Genomic DNA, 20,819 nt, shown 5'->3' with positions numbered 1-20,819 from the left:
CTAACTCCATGCAATTCTGTTCAATTATTACTTAAATGCTTGTAACTATGTTTAATTAATGTGAACCGCATGTAACGATGCATGTAACTATATTTTAATTAATGTAAACCTGTTCAACCAACTCTTAACTGCATGTAACCCATGTTTAACTTATGTGAACCGCCTAGAACTCACTGGGTATGGCGGTATACAAAAATAAAGTTATTAATATTATTATTATTATTACTGTGTGTCTACAGCAAAACCGCTTTGAATGAATGCAAGGTCCTTTGAATCCAGGTCACCTGAGAAAATCAACCTGCATAAGTAACAAGAGTAATATGAACTTGGAAAGCAGAAAAAAAAAATATGGGGGCTGTCAAATAAAATCAAAGTGCCAAAGCATTCTGCCTCAGCACTATTTACTAAGCTGTGTTATCTTTTAACATAACAATTGACATTCACTAGCAGTTAACATGGCATCTTAGCCAGAGGTGGGCCACCACAGTCCTCAAAGGCCACAACCCAGTCGTGTTTTCAAGATTTCGATAATGAATATGCACGAGATTAAATCTGCATGGATTGCTTCCATTGTATGCAAATAAGTCTCATGCATATTCATTGTGGAAGAGGGTATAGAATGGGTGGGAAATGACATTTTTAATTAACTGTACCATTTTATCTGCTGCATTAAATAGCTAATTACAGTGCAGTCACTGAGATCCTCCCAGGGAGCATCTTTAACCTCACCTTGTCCAAGGACATCGCACGATGTGGTACCCATCAGCGAGCCTTCTCTGGAGTAGCTCCCACACTCTGGAAAGCACTCTCTGAAAGGCTTCGCTTAACACAAGACTATCTCTATTTTAGGAAGCAGATGAAAGCTTGGTTCTTCAACCAAGCCTTTAATGGAAGAACTAACTTGCTAGTTACACACAAACACACAGGAATGGCACCAACTGCACATACTATAAGAGATGTTTATCCACTCCTAGCTGACAATTTTCAAGCACCATTCTGACCTCATATGCAACTTCTTTAAATTAGTCCCCTCATTTTCTTACTCCTGCTACTCTATATGCTCCATCTTTGCTTATACGTTATGCTTTGCTATTAAAATGTTTTACCACATATTGTGTCAACATTGTAATGTAGCTTACTATGCCATAATTTTTATATTTTTACTGCTGCAATTGTCTATTGCTTATGTTTGACTTATTCTTGTTGTACACCGCCTTGAGTGAATTCTCTCAAAAAGGTGGTAAATAAATAAATAAAACTGAATAGAAAATGTTAAAGAGAAAATTTGCAGTTACTGTACTGTAGTTTCAAGTTGGTGAAAAGGAGTTACTGGGGGGCAGAGGAGGACTGGCTAAAATGCAAGAGGTAGGGAAACAAAGAAACCTAAGTAAACATCAGGAATAAGGAGGTTCCCTGATTTTTGTTAAGACAACAATCAGAATGATAAAAAAGTAACCTGCAAAGTACCACCTCCTCCTCCTTCCAAGATTAGTCTCTATCTATTGCACAACAAGACTAGTGAACACTACATTCCAGTTATCATGCCGCTGTACCGGAACATGGTACGTCCTCACATGGAGTACTGCATCTAGCACTGGTCGCCATACATGAAGAAGGACACGGTACTACTCAAAAGTGTGCAGAGAAGAGCGACTAAAATGGTTAAGGGGCTGGAGGAGTTGCCATACAATGAGAGATTGGAGAAACTGGGCCTCTTCTCCCTTGAAAAGAGGAGACTGAGAGGGGACATGATAGAAACATTCAAAATACTGAAGGGAATAGACTTAGTAGATAAAGACAGGCTGTTCACACTCTTCCAAGGTAGAGAGAATGAGATGGCACTCTCTAAAGTTAAAAGGGAATAGATTCCGTACAAATGTAAGGAAGTTCTTCTTCACCCAGAGAGTGGTAGAAAACTGGAACGCTATTCTGTCAGAGGGGAAAACACCCTCCAGGGATTCAAGACAAAGTTAGACAAGTTCCTGCTAAACTGGAACGTATACAGTTGAGGTTGGACTCATTTAGAGCACTGGTCTTTGACCTGGGGGCTGCCGCGTGAGCGGACTGCTGGCACGATGGACCACTGGTCTGACCCAGCAGCGGCAATTCTTATGTTCTTACTACAGAATGTTCTTATGTGCATACTACAAAATTTATCATATTAAACAACATGCTACTTGCTTTGTGCTGCTCTGCAGCTTTCTTCTCAGGAGATGAAAACGTTGACACAGTTGTGTAGTCTGTAGACAGCACTAATTGAGTTGGCTTTTCTGGAAAGGAAGTCTTTACAAACCTTGCAGACCCCTGAGGAAAAGAAAAAAAAAGCTACACTTTATATCTTTAAAAAAACAAATTCCTCATTTTTATTATTTTTATAAACATATAACCATCATACAATTTTCACAACAAAAACACATGGATTTTATGTTTCCAAAATTTTAGCTGAAACACATTTTAAATTATTTTTCTAGCCCTTATAAAATCTAATTTTCCTTTTCTTTCTACTTATTTCTCGAACAAAGCAGCTCTAACTTGGACTTGTGCTGCCAGCTTCCACTATGTCTTCTGCACTAGCATTGAGTCACTTCATACACTCCTCATGTGCACTGAGAAAGCATAGGGAAGCAAGCAGGCTAGACATCACAGTAGCTAAATAAACTGAAGCCTCAATACCACTGGAAATCAAAATGAACGAGGCACCCAATTAGATATAACAAGTTGTATTAAATGCAGATGTAATAGGTATCTTCTTAAATGCTTATAGGAGTATGACACATATAGCATTTCTAAAATTGGTCAACATAGGAATCATTCTACTGATTGAATCAAGGACACAAAACCAAGTTTAGGGAACAGTCACAGTTCATGCCAGTTTAACAACCAAGCAGAAAATGGCCACAAACTAACCCAAATTTACTAAACCATGTTTCACAGAGTACAGTGGAACCTTGGTTTGCGAGCATAATTCGTTCCAGAAGTGAGTTTCCCCCTTGGGAAGTAAGGTAAACTAGGTTAATTGGTCCCCTCCAGGCTACTGGCACTGCTCGCTTTCACCCCACCCCACCCCATTCCAAGAAGACCCCACCCCCAAGGCCATTGGCACACTTCCACCCCCCCCCCCCCCGAAAACTGGCATCACCCACCCCGCTCTCTCCGAGATTCTTGGAGAGAGCGGGAGCCAGAAGGTTTTGAGCATGTGCAGATGCTCAAGGCCCAGCCCAGCACCAAGAGGCAGGATCTTCATGCACCGGCACGTCCTGTGGATTGGTGCTGCTTGCCGGTGCCAGATTGGGGTAAGGGTTTGGGTGGGTGATGCCGGTTCTTTGGGGGGGGCCTCACAAATTGAGTCAACGCTTGCAAACCATATTACTCACAAACCAAGGTTCGACTGTACATGAAAATTGGTAAATATACAAATTGTAGAATGGAAGAGTGAAAAAGCCTATAAGCTCAAACACTAATTGGAGTGAAGAGGAAGACCTCGGTACTGGGGAGACGCACCGTAAGTGCCAACAATATATCCCCCGGGCAGACAACTCATGTGTTATTAAAAATGAAGCCTAAATGAGTTCGCCCTGTACATCATCATGTCTCCTCTGTGTGCAAGATAGTGCTAGTCAAAATGAAAACAACCAAACAAAATCACACCCTTGTTTTCAAATATCTTCCCTCTTTCTTCCCATACTAATTCAAATTTTTTTTTTTACTGCTCACAAGTTGTTCAGCAAAATGGTAATCAAAATTCAGTGAAGGTATCGTTTGGATTGAGATAAGTTGACTTTGAATTTTGATTACCATTTTGCTAAACAACTTGTGAGCAGTAAAAAAAAAAAAATTTTGAATTAGTATGGGAAGGAGGGAAAAGATTTGAAAACAAGGGTGTGATTTTGTTTGGTTGTTTTCATTTTGACTAGCACTATCTTGCACACAGAGGAGACATGATGATGTACAGGGCGAACTCATTTAGGCTTTATTTTTAATAACACATGCGTTGTCTGTCCTGGGGATATATTGTTGGCACTTACAGTGCGTCTCCCCAGTACCGAGGTCTTCCTCTTCACTCCAATTATATATCATTGCATGACACTTCCCTCTTTCTAGCTGTAGTGTTTGAGCTTATAGGCTTTTTCACTCTTCCATTCTACAATTTGTATATTTACAAATTTTCATAAATATTATAAACACATTTGGTTTACCTCCTAACCAAAATTTTACACTTCCGCTACTCAATAACAGAATTTAAAGAAATGACACTCCTTATGTCCTTCTGGGTGGTAGGAATTGTAATTAAGTAATTAAAAATACAGCTTCTCTTGTAAAGTAGAAATAAAAAGCCACAGAAATTTACTCACCAATAGCAGAAGCTGCTGGAAAGACAAATTGCAAGGGGATGTATTTATAATGATTTAAAAAAATAAAATAAAATAAAATTACTGATGGCTTAACAAGCAAGTACTTAAAGAGTCACGAGATTGATATACCATCTTTCTTTGGTATAACTAAACATTTATGGACTGGGTCAGGAACTGGCTGAGTGGAAGGTGACAGAGGGTAGTGATCAATGGAGATCTCTCTGAGGAAAGGGATGTTACCAGTGGGGTGCTGCAAGGTTTGGTTCTTGGGCCTGTTCTTTTTAACATTTTTGTAAGCGATATTGCTGAAGGGCTGTCAGGTAAGATTTGCCTCTTTGTGGATGATACCAAAATCTGCAATAGGGCAGACACCTCTGATGGTATGAATATCATGAGGAAGGACCTAGCAAAGCTTGAAGAATGGTCTGAAATTTGGTAGCTAAGATTTATTGCTAAGAAATATAAGGTCATACATTTGGGCTGCAAATCCCAAGGGAATGGCATACTTTATGGAGGGTGAAGAACTTTTGTGCATGAAAGAGGAGTGGGACTTGGGTGTAATAGTATGTGACAATCTTAAGGTGGCCAAATAGGTCAAAAAGGTGATGGCGAAAGCTAGAAGCATGCTAAGGTGCATACGGAGAGAAATGGCCAGTAGAAAAAAAGGAAGTATTGATGCCCTGGTATAAGACTGGTGAGACCTCATTTAAAATATTGTGTACAATTTTTGAGAACATACCTTCAAAAAGATATAAACAGGATGGAGTCAGTCCAAAGAAGGCTACTAAAATGGTCTTCGTCATAAGGTGTATGGGGACAGACTTAAAGATATCAATATGTATATTTGGAGGAAAAGCGGGAGAGGGGAGATAAGAGACATTTAAATACCTATATGGCATAAATGTGCATGAGACGAGTCTCTTTCATGTGAAAGGAAGCTCCAGAATGAGAGGGCACTGGATGAAATTAAAAGGTGATAGGCTCAGGAGTAATCTAAGGAAATACTTTTTTTTTTTTTTTTTTACAGAAAGGGTGGTAGATGCATGAAATAGGCTCCTGGTACAGGTTGTGGAGACAAAAATTGTGTCTGAATACAATAAAGCATGGAAAAGGCACATGGGATCTTTTAAGGAGAGGAGATAGTGGATGTTGCGGATGGGCAGACCAGATCGGCCGTCTTGGCCTTTATTTGCCACCATCCTTCTGTTTCTATATGCAGGTGGCTTTCACCATCACTGGTGGACTCACAATATAAGTGTACCTGGAACAATGGAGGGTTAGTGACTTGCCCATGGTCACAAGGAGCTGCAGTGGGAACTGAACCTAGTTCCCCAGGTTCTCAGCCCACTGCACCAACTATTAGGTTAGTGATCTAATGCATAGATAGCAGATCTGGGGGTAGAAAGTCCTAGCAGGACAGTACAAAAAATTGCTTCGGGAAGGTCATGTCTTGTGCACCTGTGAGGAAGAGAAAAGCTCAGCTAAAGAAAGCCTTAGCCCCAGTTCTGCAAGTAGCACGCCTTGAATGGACAACCGTCACCTTTTTTTCAGGAAGCTCAGCTGCATGCTTTGAGAAGTTACCTAGACTGACAAGTGAAGAAAGATGCCTCAGTCCCAGAGCTTTGAGCACCTCCACCGAGACCAGAGTCTAGTGAGCTGCACAGACACTAACAGTTGGGCAAACTGTAACGAAACCTTTTAGATTGCCTTCTGTGCGGAGGTCAACAGGAATACCGAGTGCTGCACTAAGAAGAAAAGCAGCTCTCTGTTGGGGTTAGCCTATGGAGTGTGGAGAATGGTGAGGAATCTCCTGTGGTCACATGTGAAAGAGAGAAGCATAACTTTTCTGAATACACCAGCTCATACAGGCTTAGGATAATAATTATGGATTCTTTATGGAACACTTTGGTGGGCCTGGAGTCCTCCCTTGGTAAAAAAAAATGGATTGTTCAATGGTTCCAATTCTTGCACATATAAATAAACAAAATATTGGCATCATGGTTAAGAGGGGTACACTTTCTCAGCAGATAATGGAACTAAGGACTGTGATTCAGCTATTAGATCTAACTGGTATTCATCAGCAGTTAGAGAACTTATTCTTTTTCTTATATTCAAACAAATAAATATTTGTATGTCAACCTTATTGCAGTGGTTTATTTTAATACAACATAGGATTGATTCTTTGCTTTGTTTACTTATTAAAATTGTATTTCCTTATTCTACATGAACTAGTATTTTCTTTTGAGAGTTATGCTGATTTCAGATAGCTGCATAAATAAAAAGTTAAATAGAGAAAACATGGTTGGAGTATGAAAATGACATGGGCCACAGTATGCAAACAATTTCTTCAAAATGCATTACCAATTTAAGAAGACATTTTTCCAGTTTTAAGGTCAGATCTGTACTAAATTTGCCACCCATGATACTGGTTATCTCACTGAGAGTGTAGAATTCAGGGTAGTTCTTCACATATCCTAGGCCAGCGTTTAATAACTCCTAACAAAACACAAAAACGAGCAATTATTAGGAAAACAGTCTGGAACTTCATATTACCTACAGAAAATTTTAAAGCAACAGTTGAAGTAGCTCAAGAAAAAATTTGCATTTTGTAAAGGAGTAACTGTTCAAGATTGTTCTGATTTTGGTTGATTTTAATCCCTTATTTGAAAACAAAAAGAAAGATTAGGTTCTTACCTTGATAATCTTCTTTCCTATAAATGGGAGCAGCGATCCTGAACTAATGGGTAGTAGCCCTTAAATCATGAGTTCCTTGCAGAAGCTGCTAATCATCTTCTTGCACTGCTTCACTTCTCCTTCCAGAGGGCTGTGCTGTAGCCCCTCAGTTTGTCCCAAAGCAATGGAGGTAACTAACAAATAACACAGAAAGGAGGGGCATGGGGAAACTCCCTGCAAAATAATTGCACTCTTCTCCCTCCATATTCATGGTTTCAGCAATTGCTATTTCGATTATTCACGGTTTTTAGCTTGCTGGCTTCTCCCCCCAAATTACATCAGCTTGCATAGAGAAATCACTGATTCTAAGCATTTACAGAAAAAACAGCTGATTCCCAGCACTTTCTTCGCCATGTTTTGCCTCTCCTTCAGGAAAAGGCCAGATCTCCCACCATGTTATTCATGGTTTCACCATATTCACAATGGTTTTTAATAGAAAACAGCGAACAACATATGAAAAAGTTATTTGTGGTTTTTCTGTATTTGCAGTTCTGTTAATCTCCTATCACAGTGAATATGGAGAGAGAAGTGTAACTGTTTTGCTCTGTAACAGGCATAAACCACATAATATAAACATTTAAAAGCAGAACAAGGTGGAATAACATTAGCCACCTACCTGAGTGCAACCTGCACTAACAGTTAAGGAGTTTCATACCAACTCTAGATAGGCTTTTAGACTTCAGAAGCCTCAGCATTCTAGGATCCTGCTTGAAAAGGGAAACTCAAATAACTGTTAATACGTACTTGTCTGAGGCAAAGTGTTCTGCATCTTCCAGGTCAATCAGATCCCGAGTGAGCAGTGTCGCATGAATTGGAAGCTCGAGGCTCCTGTCTTTCTTCAGATGCACTAGATCTGTGTACCAAGGCCATTTCGGCCAGTTCAGGGCAACAAAAATCATGAAACCCGAATGGGCCACTAGTCTTCGAATGACCTTGCTTATCATGGGCCAAGGGAAACATGCACAGCAGCCCCATATCGGGCCACTATTATACTAAGGCATCCATGCCTGCACTTCTGGAGTCATATCTTCACCTGAAAAACATCTTGGCTTTCTTGTTGGGTACTGTTGCCATTAGATCGAATGTTGGATGCCCCCACCGCCATTCAATTCTTTTGCATGCTCTCTGGGACAGGGACCACTCCCCAGGATCTGCTAGCTCAGGTAGTCATACCGCACATTCTCTACTTCTGCTATGTGAGTAGCTGAGAGTGTCTGTAGGTGATATTCTACCCACTAAAACAACAAATGTGCTTCTAGTCTCAGGACATCGCCATGGCATCATTTGACAATATCCTGACTGCTTAGCCTTCCAGAATATCTTGCCAGCTCTGCAGTACTAGCTGAATGGCAGAAGACCGAAGTGACTCAGATCTTCTAGAGCAATTGCCCCCTGTGTAAGTAAGTCCGGCTACACCTGGAATAGGAGACATTCATCCATTTGTAGGCGTACCAGATCTATATACCAAGGATGCCTGGGCCAATCCGAGGCCATGAGGATCACCCTTCCCTGGTTGAGATGCTAAGTGATGGACCATCCGGTCTAATAAGGACCATATGGAGGAAACATATAGCGGTCTGGACTTCGGCCATGGTTGCGCCAGGGCATCCAGTTCTGCACTACCAGTCACGTATCTTTGGCTGAAAAACTTCTCTCTTATTGTGTACTGTTGCTATCAGATTGAACGTTGGATGTCCCCGACATCCTATAGTGTTTTGGACTGTCCACAGGGTTAATGACCACTCTCCTGGATCCAATGAGTGCCTGATGAGGGAGTCCACTTACACATTGTCCCCTCTGGCTAAGTGTGCTGCTGTGATGGCCAGCAGGTGCTTTTCTGCCCAAGTGAACAGTAATTTTGCCTTTAGTTGACATAAGCCACTGCTGTGGCATTGTCTGAGAATACTCTTATGGCTCTGCCTTCCAGTATCGACTATAGGTTTCAAGTTTCTTAGGATTTTATATACCGCCTATCAAGGTTATCTAAGCGGTTTTACAACCAGGTACTCAAGCATTTTCCCTATCTGTCCTGGTGGGCTCACAATCTATCTAACGTACCTGGGGCTATGGAGGATTAAGTGACTTGCCCAGGGTCACAAGGAGCAGCGCGGGGTTTGAACCCACAACCCCAGGGTAGCTTCAACCACCGCGCCACACACTCCTCCAGGAAAGCTCTCAGTTCTAGCTTGTTTATTGACCACTTCTGCTGGGATAGTGGCCATTTCCCTTGCACCAGGCAACTACTGCAGTGTGCCTCCCACCAGGCATCTGTTGTCAGCGTGACCCAGGAATCGATCTGAGGTGGAATCCCTTTTGCTAGAGACTGTGGGTGGAGCCACCAGCTCATGCTGCTGCGGGCTGCCTCCGTCCAGGGTAGAGGAACCTGTAGGGAGTTTCTCTGGGGAGACCGAGACAAAGCACATCCTGAAGTGGACGCATATGTGTCCTTGCCCAGGGCATTACTTCTATGGCAGCCACCAATAAGCCCAGAACCTGTAGGTAGTGCCATACTGTAAGTTCTGTCTGCAACAGGAGGTATGTAATTTACCCTAAAGCTTCTGTCTCAATGCCTTTGGTAGAAAAACGTATGCCATGTTGAAGAGAACTCCCAGGTATTCCAAAAACTGAGTGGAGACTAATTGGCTTTTTCAAAAGTTTACAATCTAGCCCAGACTGCAAAGTTTACACAACTGCAGCCACTGCTGCTCTTTCTCCATCTTCTCGAGAGGGGGTTCTGGTGAACCAGTCATCTAGATAAGGCTACCCTGCGGAGATGAGCTGCAACCACTACCATCATCTTGGTGAACGTCTGGGGTGCCACTGCCAGCCCAAATGGTAGGGCGGTTTCCATATCACATACATAAAATTTTGTTTCCCTGCAATTACCACATATAACATAGACATATCTAAACATCATTAATCGTCTCTGTTATAAACAAGAAAAGAGTACAAATTCAATCAATTCAGAAATACAATCAAACTATAAATCATACATTGCTGTCAAAAGAGTTCTAAAAGGCAGTTATCAACTGAAATATACCTTAGCATAAGAAGGCATTGGCAAATAATTGAGTTTTCAGCATTTTCTTGAATTGATAGTGATTCGCCAACACATGAAATCTCAGGAACTTTCTATGTGTTGGGAAAAATGGAATGTGGAGATAAGCCTCTGTCAAATCCAGAGCAGTCAGAAACACTCCTGGCTGGACCGCCGTAATAACAGATTTCACCGTCTCCATCTGAAAACGAGGAACCCTCAGGGCCGTATTGATATGTTTGAGATACAGAATGGGCCTCCAGTCCTTAAAATCTTTCTTGGGCACGACAAAGAATATCAGAGTATCTGTCTGAGCGTTCTCCTGGAACTGGTTCTATGACTTGAATATCCAGCAATCTGTTTAACTTTGCCTGGACTTGGCCTGATCTTGTCGGCCCGCCGGAGAATCCATGAACCAGGTCGGACAGAGGGCATGCAAATTATCTTGTGACCTTCTCTGAAAATATCCAAGACCCAAAGATCTGTTGCTATGCTTTCAAAGGCTCCAGAAAGTCCAAGAGCCGACCTCCAATTTTCTGAAGGTCAGCTGGAGGTTTGGCGTCATTCTGGCTTTTTGGCTGCCGTTGTAGCCCAGGAACCTGTATCTTGGAGTGTCTGGCTTCTGGAATATCTTTGTCTCCTGAGGCATACTGGCGATAATGTTGGGACTCCAAAAGGAGCTCCAGTTCTGGCTTCGAGGACTGCTGTCCAATAAGGACTTGGGCCGATTTTGCACATGGGCCATAAGATCATACAACCTTTGCCAAAAAGCATCTGACCCTTGAGGGGAGCCTGCTAAGCATAGTCTTGGAGGTTGAATCGCCCGCCTAATGTCTAATCCCCAGGTAGAGAAGGAATAAATGGAGACTCTTGACATGACTCTAATTACATCATAAAGTGCGTCAGCCACATAGTCCACCCATGCCAGCACAAACTGAGGAAATGGTTCAGTCACCATCATGTCCAGGGTTCGCAACTGTGAATAACAGGTACATGCTATGAAAGAAGCAGCTGACGTCACCTTAACTCCTAGGGCCAGGGCCAGGGCCAGTGCCTCAAGTTTCAAGTTTATTAGTTTTTAATATACCGACCATCAACAAATATCTGGCCGGTTAACAATAAAATTTAAAAGGTAAGAAGGATAAAAAAATAAAATAATTGGCATTTTAAAATAAATGATGTGAACATAAATAATATCAACAAGATAAACTTGAAAGTGAGGGGAAAAGGGAAGGGAGGGGAAAAGTTACATATTTGAGAAGAAAAGGAGAAAGTGGGAATGGGATAAAACGTATAGGGTAGGGTCGCTTTGTTAGTGCGGTTGGTTGCTTGAAAAAGAAAAGGAAGTAAAAAAAAAAAGAAAAAAAAAAAAGACAGAAGGTAAGTCTAAGCACAGCCAAATGCGTCACGAAATAAAAAAGTCTTTAGGCTTATCTTAAATTTGTCTAAATGTTGTTCATCGCAGAGTTGCTGTGGCAGAGAATTCCATAAAGTTGGGGCAGCTACTGCGAAATTTATTTTCCGTGTGTAATAAAAGTCTTTTATGGAGGGAATAAAGAGAAGCTTTTGATCAGTTGACCTTAGAGTGCGTGGGGAACATTGGGGGATGAGAAGTTTATCAAGAAATGAGGGCTAGTGAGAGAGTTTTATTTTGAAGGAGAGTAAGATGATTTTATAAGTGATACGGTGAGTGATGGGGAGCCAATGTGCCTCTTTTAGAAGAGGAGTGACATGGTCAAATTTGCCTATTTTGTAAATGAGTTTTATTGCTGTGTTTTGTTATTGCTGCCGTCTGAGAACTATATCCACTCTGTGATCCTGTGTATCCTTCAGCATTACTCCTCCCTCACTGGGTAAAGACATGCGTTTAGCCACCTGAGCCACCAGGGAATCTACCTTTGGCATAACAAATATTTGCTGGAACTCTTGATCCATAGGATACAGAGTGGTCATGGCTTTCGCCCCTTTGAGGGAGCCTTCTGGGATATCCCAGGGCTCTGTAACCAGGAGTTTCATGTCTGGGTACCATGGAAAGGATGTATGCTGAGATTAGAACCCACTAAAAAAAGAACAATGAGATGACTGGAGTCGAGGCGGATCAATCTTGAGCTCACGAAATGACTCAATACTAATGTATGGCAGAGCCAAAGACCTGACCCCCAATAAATCCACAGAAGAATAAAAGTTCAATACAAAGAAAACTGTGGAGTCTGATGTTACTGATGCAGGCTTTATTAAAACAAGAAAATAATTCACAATTCCAAGAGATAAAGTTCATCCACAACTTCAGTAAATTGAAGAGGACCCAACATGGTCTGCGTTTCAGCCAAAAAAGATCTTCTTCAGGGATCCCGATTGGTCTCGCCTAAAGTAGTCTTGTTAAGTAGTTGGGGGCATTTCTTCTCAGGATCTTAAAGGTAGTGAGGCCTAATTTAAACTTGATCCTTGTGGTTATGGGCAGCCAATGTAGTTTTTAATAGGGCTGTAGGTGTTCCAATTTTCATATACGAGTCTTACCACTGCATTGTGAGCTAGCTGTCAACGTGCTAGCAACGTTTTAGAGCAGAGAACTAGAGTTATGTTACAGTAGTCTAGTCAAGATAGGATAAGGGATTACAGCAAAATTCAGAAAGCTTCTAAGTATATTCTAATGAATCTTAGCTTTCTCATCACAAGGAAAGATTGTTTTATTATTGATTGTAGATGGCTTTTCAAGGATAGGTGATTATAAATTTCTACTCCTAAGATTTGGATTATAGATTCCTAGTATGTATCAAGTAGGAAAAAACTTATATTGGACCTATGTCAAATTGTAACCTGTATATTATGCATATTGGTATTAGATCCCTAATATATGTCAAATTAGGATAAATCCAGTGCAAATCATAACCTGTTAATTGCATATTATGTATGTTTAACCTGTAACCCATTCCGAGGTCTTTGGGGAAAATGAGATAGAAAATGAAATAAATAAATAAATAAATAAATAAATAGTTCTAATGGGAAGTCTGTCATCTACTGTGATCCTTGGAGCGTAGCATGGGTCAGTTGAGGGTCCTAGCCAAAGGAATTTGGTTTTGTGGTCCACTTTTTTGACAGCAGCGAGGGTGTTGACTAATGCAGCAATTACAGATAGCATGATAGTTGCGTTGTCTGCATAGACATGTTTTATTTGTGTGAGATCTAGGGTGGCTCCTAAGGACTGCATTAGGAGGATGAACACTGATGGTGATAGTGAGGATCCTTGGGGGGATCCTGCTGGGAGGGTGCCAGCTATCAGAAAGTTCACCATTCTCACAATATAGTATAGTGCCAGGTGGTTAAGAAGCCGTAGAACCAGGAGAGGACCAGGCCGCTAACTCCGAAATCACTGAAGATCTTAGAAATTTGATCAAAGTCTACTAAGTCAAATTGGATTATGATTGCACTGCAAACCTTGTTTAGTAGTATTTTTCTTTATGTTGCTAGTGCTGCAACCACTGTCTCAGCGCTGTGATTTTTCCTGAATCCCGATTGTGAAGAATGGAGGATATTCAAGGATTGTAAATATCCCTTCATCATTTTGATGAATAGGGGGATGGAAGCTACTGGCCGATAATTGGTCACATCAGAGGGGCTAAGTTTGGGTTCTTGGGAATGGGCATTAAGAAAATTCCTCCTCCTGATTTGGGAAAAAGTCCAGTATTTTAAGTGACAGTTGAGCCATTGGGTTATTTTTTCTATGGTGCTGGGGTAGCCACTTTGATTAGTACTCTTTCTTCTTTGTGTCAATAGTTATTTGTATTCTAGGATTTTCAAGTGCCAATTAGTCTTGTTTTCTGGGGATGGATGTTTACGCCAGTAGTGCTCTGTTTCTCAAGCTTTTTTAATGGACCTAAACACTGAGTCGAACCATTTCTCCAATGATCTTTGGATTCTTTTGCTATATTTGAGTGGGGCTAGTTTATGGTTTGTTCACTGATTGTTTTCCAATGGTCCAGGAAGTCTTGGTCAGGGAGGGATACGAGGGGGTGTTGAAACGTTCTCAGCCCAACAAATTTCTTAAATTCTGAGAAATTTTGTCACTGTAGCTTTAGAGTGTTATTTTATTTTGCAAAGTGCCAATTTGCAGAATCCAAATGCTTTGTCTTTTTACATCGTTTTAGATCATTGATTGAACCATGTCAACAAAAAATATGGAATTTTCAAGTGTGAAACTCCAAGCCATCATAAAGTTCCTAGTCCTGCAGAAGAAAATTCCAAAGGAAATCCATTAATGTATGATGCAAACATTGAGTGACAGATGTCCATCATACTCCACAGTGAAGAAGTGGTGTGCAAACTTTCAGCGTGGAGATTTGGAGACCGAAGATGCAGCAAGGTCAGGGAGGCCTCAAACGGTGTCAATTCCTAAAATTGCTGACCTTGATTGCAGTGCGGAGCAGTATTTCAGTGGCCAGACATCAGTGTATTTTTTTGGAAGGGTTACAGAAACTTCAGACATGATGTCCCAAGTGAATATGTGGAAGAACTTCTTAAGTTTCATGGCTCCACGTCATTCCCTTCTTGGTTGGGCTGAGAACTTTTCAGCACCCCCTCATAATGAGTTATTTTGTTCCAGTATGATTCAGGAGCTACTCTGCTTCTATAATAAGAGGCTACTCGGGGGGGCAGTTTGGTTCTCTCTCTTTCCAGAATATGGTGAATTTAAGGAGTACGTAGTCTTACCAAGGTACTTGAGTTGGTGAAATAAAGAAATGAGGTCTAGTTCATTTAAAAGGTCAAGGAATTTCAGGGTTTTAGAATGATTCTACGTGGAGCTTGAGGTCTTCTATGACGAAAGTGGAATAATATTGTACTGTGGTTCTTGAGATGTCTGAGAACTGTGGTTCAGCTCCTAGCCACTTTCTAGGAGGGATAGTATGCAGCAGATGAAGCACTGGCAAGAGTCATTATTTATTTCTACCATTAGTAGTTCTAGTGAGTCGAGTGTTATAGATTCCATGATTTTGATATGAAAAGATGCTTTGTGCAGTATTGCCAAGCGGCCACCTCTGTGACCAGTTCTTAATAGGTGGGTGATTTTGTAGTCTAATGTGCAGAGTAGTTGTATTCTGGGGTCATCTTGCATTGGTATCCATGGGTTGTAATTCATTGAACAGAACTTTTATAATTTCAGTCTTGTTGACCACTGGTCTCGCGTTAACATATCCACATGGGATTAAGGAGAATATGACTTCCTTACTGTAAGTGATTGGGATTCTTATTAGGTTGTCCGGGTTTAGTTTAGTGATGTAATTGTGGCATGATTTTTGGTGTCTGTGTGGTCCAACCAGTGTTGGGATTACCCGTCAGTTGTGGTCTATGCAGTTTACCATAGGATGACTCCATTATGGGACTGTGTGTTCCGAGGGGTTATCTGATCTAATGTTGGGAGGGGTGGAGTAGGCTTTGGTTCATCTGGTGCTGATCAGTAGGTAGAGAATCGCATTCAGTGATTAGTGCCCTACAGCAGGTAAGTTTGGTTAAGTGCTGTAATTGTATGAGTTGGCTCAAGCTCAGAGCTTGGCTCCATAGGTGTGATTACTTGCTATAATTGTGTCTGAGCAGGTGCCGCTAGCGATATCGCACTTGGGAAAATGGCACTTGGGAAGGTGTTGGACAGTGCTGGAAGGAGTCTGCAGGTGGAATGCAAGGTTCCTTTTGTAGGGAAGGTGGATTTTTTAAATTTGGTTCGCTTTATAGCCCACCCTCCTCAACAAACTCAGAATGGATTTCAAAGTTGATATATATATAATGCATAGACAAACAGGTTATAAATTTGCATGTGTACAATACAGTTAGATCATCTTGGGTTAACATACATAGAATCATGTTTAGTATACAATTTGATCATCCTGACTTAATATGCGGATGTGGTGGAAAGGTTACTTTGAGATTGGTAGAATAGGTATATAATAGTGAATAGTGGCAGTACACTCATCAAAACATGTAGATAGCTTATTGTATTTCTTTCCACTATTGTTTGATCTTAGGACACAACCACCACACACACATAAGCAGATGATCAGACCTCTAGATATCCCCTTTCAAGCAGGACCCTGAGATATTTGGAAATTCCAAATAGTTTTCATAAGTAAAAAAGTATCAATATAGATAAATTTTAAAAAATTGACAAACACTAGTCCAACAGTAACTTGTGGACAATAAAGTAAATGAAATAATGCAGCCAGAACCATTTTACAAGACCAACAGTTGGAACTATTGGTAGCGTCAACTTTGGCTACCTTTAGTGGAGTCCAAAGAGCCTGATAGCTATAAAAAGGTCAATTTTAAGCTTTCAAGGGCCCACCAACTCCTATTCTGCGTAAGGAGGACATATAAACAACTTGGCTGAATGGAACTGTGTAGGAGAGCTCACAGTAAAGAAATGCCCCAAAAGTCGGTCAAGCAAAACAGACAAATATAAATGCCACACAAATGTTAAAGTCAAGGTGGGTCATCTTCTCGCATCTTGCATGAGTTAACCACATGGAAGTGTTGTTTCCTTCTTTTTAAAAATTTTTTATTAAACTGTTTTCCCCCATGTAGATATAATCTTTGCAACCTCACTACTAGTTTTTAACTAGAAGCATTTTCAAGAAATTTCCTCTGGGAATTTGTGTCATTAATAGACTTATCACATTCCTAATGATTACCAACAAATTCACAACAGGATCATATAATTTCACCAAAAATATCATTCCTTCTAATGTACTCTTGAAATTCACTTTCCAATTACTGTAAGTAGCAAAAGGGACACAAAGTAAAGAGACATTGAAGTAATATTACTATAAAGCTGATGCAAGATTCAGGGCGTTACCTCTGCGTAGCGACATGCATCTGCGGTAATCATGTTATAATCGTTAGCACAACGTCTTGCAGCATTCTGTGCATACTTGAGAAAGTCTTCAATTTCACCACTTATTGCTGATTTCAAATTCTTCAATAAAAAGAAAAAAAAAAACAAATTATAAATGAAGAATACTAAAGTATCACTGTATAACTAACCAACCAATCCTATGTTCACAGTCTATTTGTACCCTTTTAAGGCAGACAAATTTCTCCCAGGGCTCTGGTAAACAATCAATAAAAGTGGTTAAGATTCAGTACCATGTTTTGTCCCATCCCCCTTTTACAAAACTGCGCAAGAGGTTTTGAGTGCCAGCCAGCATGCTGAAAGCTCTGACGCTCATAGGAACTCTATGACCATCGGAACAGCGCAGAACATTCAGCGTGCCAGCTAATGCTAAAAACCTCTTGCACGGTTTTGTAAAAGGGGCCCCCCGAGTTAAGGGTTAATTTTCCTATATAAAATGGAAGGTGAGGTAAAACAAAATAATGCAAGAATGTAACAAATGACCTGTGAAATGTAATACTGTACTTCCAAATTAAGGTAGACTTTTAAAAATGCAGCTGTGTAAATTTTCCCTGCTTATTTGGAAAGGGAAATCAAATTGGCAGTGTAGGGGATGAGAACCAATTCTGCATTAGCACCTACAAATATGGGGAATGCTACCCCCTTGTCTACCTCGCACTACTCATATATACAGGGACAGATTTTTCAAATTATGGGGAACCACAAGTACAAGGGGGCACTCAGAAAAATTGAAAGGGGTCAGGTTTAGAACAAATGCTAGGAAGTTCTTTTTCACCCAGAGGATGGTGGATACATGGAACGCGCTTCCGGAGGCTGTGATAGGCAGGAGCACGTTACAGGACTTCAAAGAAGGTTTGGATAGGTTCCTAGAGGACAAAGGGATTGAGGGGTACAGATAGGAGTAGAGGTAGGTTAGAGGGATAGGAGTAAGAGGTAAGTTATAGAAATAGGCAGGGACCACTGCTCAGGCAATAGGCCTGATGGGCCGCCACGGGAGCGGACTGCTGGGCAAGATGGACCTCTGGTCTGCCTCAGCGGAGGCAACTTCTTAGGTTCTTATATATATATTGCAAGTCAAGAACATGCAAATACACAAAAGGCAAAAATACCTAATACATAGAGCAAGTGTACTGCTACTACTACTTATCACTTATAAAGCGTACACAGTGCTGTACATTTTGACATTTATAGAGACGGTTCCTGCTCAGAAGAACTTACATTCTAACTTGGACAGACAGACATGACATATAGAGTCGGGGATGCAGAACCCAAGGTGAGAGGAGTTAGGAGTTGAAAGCACTCTCAAAGAGGTGGGTTCAAACAATTTTTATTGATGCAAACAACATCAAATGCAACATAAGGACACCCCAGAGCTCCACCAGGTTGAAGAAAAGACCGGAGAGAATAATATTGGAAGAGGTATGGGAGGCCATTATGGTTCTGGGGGAAAAATTGACTGAATGTTTAGACAAGGTTTTCCAGCTCCCAGAGGTGGTACAATCTTATACTAAATAAATGGTGGACTTTACAGTAAAGGTGGACTTCCAAGTAAAGGAATTTGGGGAAACTTTAGAAGGGGATAAAAAAGTTCAAACAGCTTTGGTAAAGGACAATTTGAATATTCACCAGAGAATGGAAAGACTAGAAAATTATGAGACGCACTTGAATTTAAGGTTTCTGAACTTTCCTCAATCTCCCATATTACAACCAATTGAGATATTAAAGAAATTTCTTGGAGAGGTCTTGCAAATTTCTGCTGAATCTATGCTCCTGATAACAAAAGCATACTATATTTCTTTGGGTAGTCCACTGAAAAAACACAATTCCAGTGTAGAACCAGCAGGCCAGTTTAGATATTACAGGCCTACCGGAGAGTTCTGATATGATTTCAAATACAGCTACCCTTATTGCTACATTTGCGCTAGAATATGATAGGAATTGGATACTGCGAATGTATTTCAGATTTAAAGATGTAAAATTTATGGGTAATTCAGTTCTGACATTTCTTGACCTTTATATGTCCACTCAACAGAGGAGAAAGGCCTTTTTGGCTCTTAAACCCTTGGTATTAGACCTCAAAGAGACTTTTTTCCTGCAGTTCCCCTGCAAATGTATTGTTAAAAGTACAGGAGAAATCTTTTGCATTCTTTAATCCTGAACACTTGAAAAATTTATTGGAAGCAAGGAAGCTTCCACTCCCAATAGCAATCTCCACCCCTTCAAATGTGAATCAAGTTGAAATTAATGCAGCTTAACAGGTCCGCCAGTTGTAAATCTAGTCTTTCCTGGTAGTTTTTCATTATTTCCTGTCTTTTCAAACGTCTTACTTCAGTTCTCTTAAATGATGTCCTCTATAGTGAGGTTTAATAGAGTTACTAAATGTTAAATTTGATGGATACTGATTATTTCTAAACTTGTTTCAATGGTAACCCTATTTCTTTGTCAAGATATATACTTGTAAAAATTGAAAATTTTGAACAAAAATAGATCTAGACATGATTTAACATTGGAAATAAAACTTTTCATGTACCTTCTTTGCTTAAATGTATAAAAGGGGTAAAAATATAAAACATATACCAGAAAATATGAATATTCATCTTTGTCTTTTTCCAAGGGAACATATTTTCTGTTGCTGGCATACTTTGCCATGAGATGCACATATATTTTCTGTTCCTTTTCTGTGAGACAAGAGAAGTAAGGATAGGGAATCCTGGGTTCCGGAAAAGGTGCAGTCACTGTACTTGGTTTAACAGATTCTTCAACTGAAGTTGAAGGCTGAGAACTGTGGCCTGTCTCCTCCTCCTCCCCCTTCTCTGCATTTTTAGCTGGCACATCTGCTTTTTCTTCTGTAGGCCTATATGAGAATAGAAAATGGATTTTTCAACCCCAACATCAGTAAAATCCAGTTTATTACAAAAATAAATACTAAAACTATAAACCATTTACACATTAGTGTGGCTAGAATTTGCCTTCAATAAGTTGCTAATGTGCGCCATAAACCTCCTAATAAAAGGTAAATCTAGAAATATCTAGGGAGCTAGCAACTTTAGCAGCAGTATAATTGGTGATTTCAGTTGCCAAAACAATCCCAAAATATAGATCTGATCTATTAGTGCACTAAATCCTGATTTAGGAATTATCTATTGGTTATAGTCCAAAGTAAATTACTCACACAAAATTCCAGCAAAAGTTATAATCCACATCAATCAGTTAGGCAACTTCCTTTTTGCCTAACAAAAATCAAACACTGTATTTACCTTTCCAAACCATATAAGTGATCCTGTCTCACCTAGTGGGTTATTGAGTATAACTATTATTCTTTTTCCCTGGTCAGATGGCTCTCTTCCCTCAGTGCCAGCTAATTTCAATTAGCCAAAACTGCAAAGCAAAATGGTCAGGACTATGATGAATACTTTCTCCACTCAGCTAGGAATGTCAGACTTCTCTGGCCTCCCAACCTGCTTACTACATCAGACCTCCTCCTAACTTCAATTTAGGAAGATGCTAAAAATGCATCCGTTTCCATTATAGTCTTGCTTACGATTCATAATGCCTATGTTGCTAACCTTATTAATCTTATGTAAGCCACACCGATTCCCAGTTGACATTTGTGAGGTAGAAGAAACAATATGGTATGGCATATGGGAGTCAGGGGTACAACCATAAATTTTCTCTTCTTGGCTCTACAGCACTTATAAACCCTTCTGCAGTGTTTTCTCTGTTACTGCACACATGGGAGGGGTTTCTACTAAAAGCAATAGAGTATCTTTCATTTGCTTATTTTATATTGTACACCGCT

At 40.4% G+C, this 20,819-nt stretch overlaps 1 protein-coding gene across 2 annotated transcripts in view; it reads right to left on the bottom strand.

The window, feature by feature from the left end:
• The window catches only part of ICE2 (interactor of little elongation complex ELL subunit 2), a 152,826-nt gene that overhangs the window by 111,387 nt on the left and 20,620 nt on the right, over positions 1–20,819 (bottom strand). For both annotated transcript variants that reach the window (XM_033920479.1, XM_033920480.1), the window contains exons 3-6: positions 19,598–19,874; positions 16,964–17,083; positions 6,714–6,848; positions 2,182–2,304 (exon numbers count right to left, since the gene is read on the bottom strand). In XM_033920479.1, the coding sequence (XP_033776370.1) occupies positions 2,182–2,304; positions 6,714–6,848; positions 16,964–17,083; positions 19,598–19,874 (655 nt within the window). The remainder of the gene's footprint in view (positions 1–2,181; positions 2,305–6,713; positions 6,849–16,963; positions 17,084–19,597; positions 19,875–20,819) is intronic.

Source organism: Geotrypetes seraphini, chromosome 14 (assembly GCF_902459505.1).
Source record: "Geotrypetes seraphini chromosome 14, aGeoSer1.1, whole genome shotgun sequence".
NCBI lineage: Eukaryota > Metazoa > Chordata > Amphibia > Gymnophiona > Dermophiidae > Geotrypetes > Geotrypetes seraphini.
This window is presented reverse-complemented; position numbering and strand designations above follow the sequence as displayed.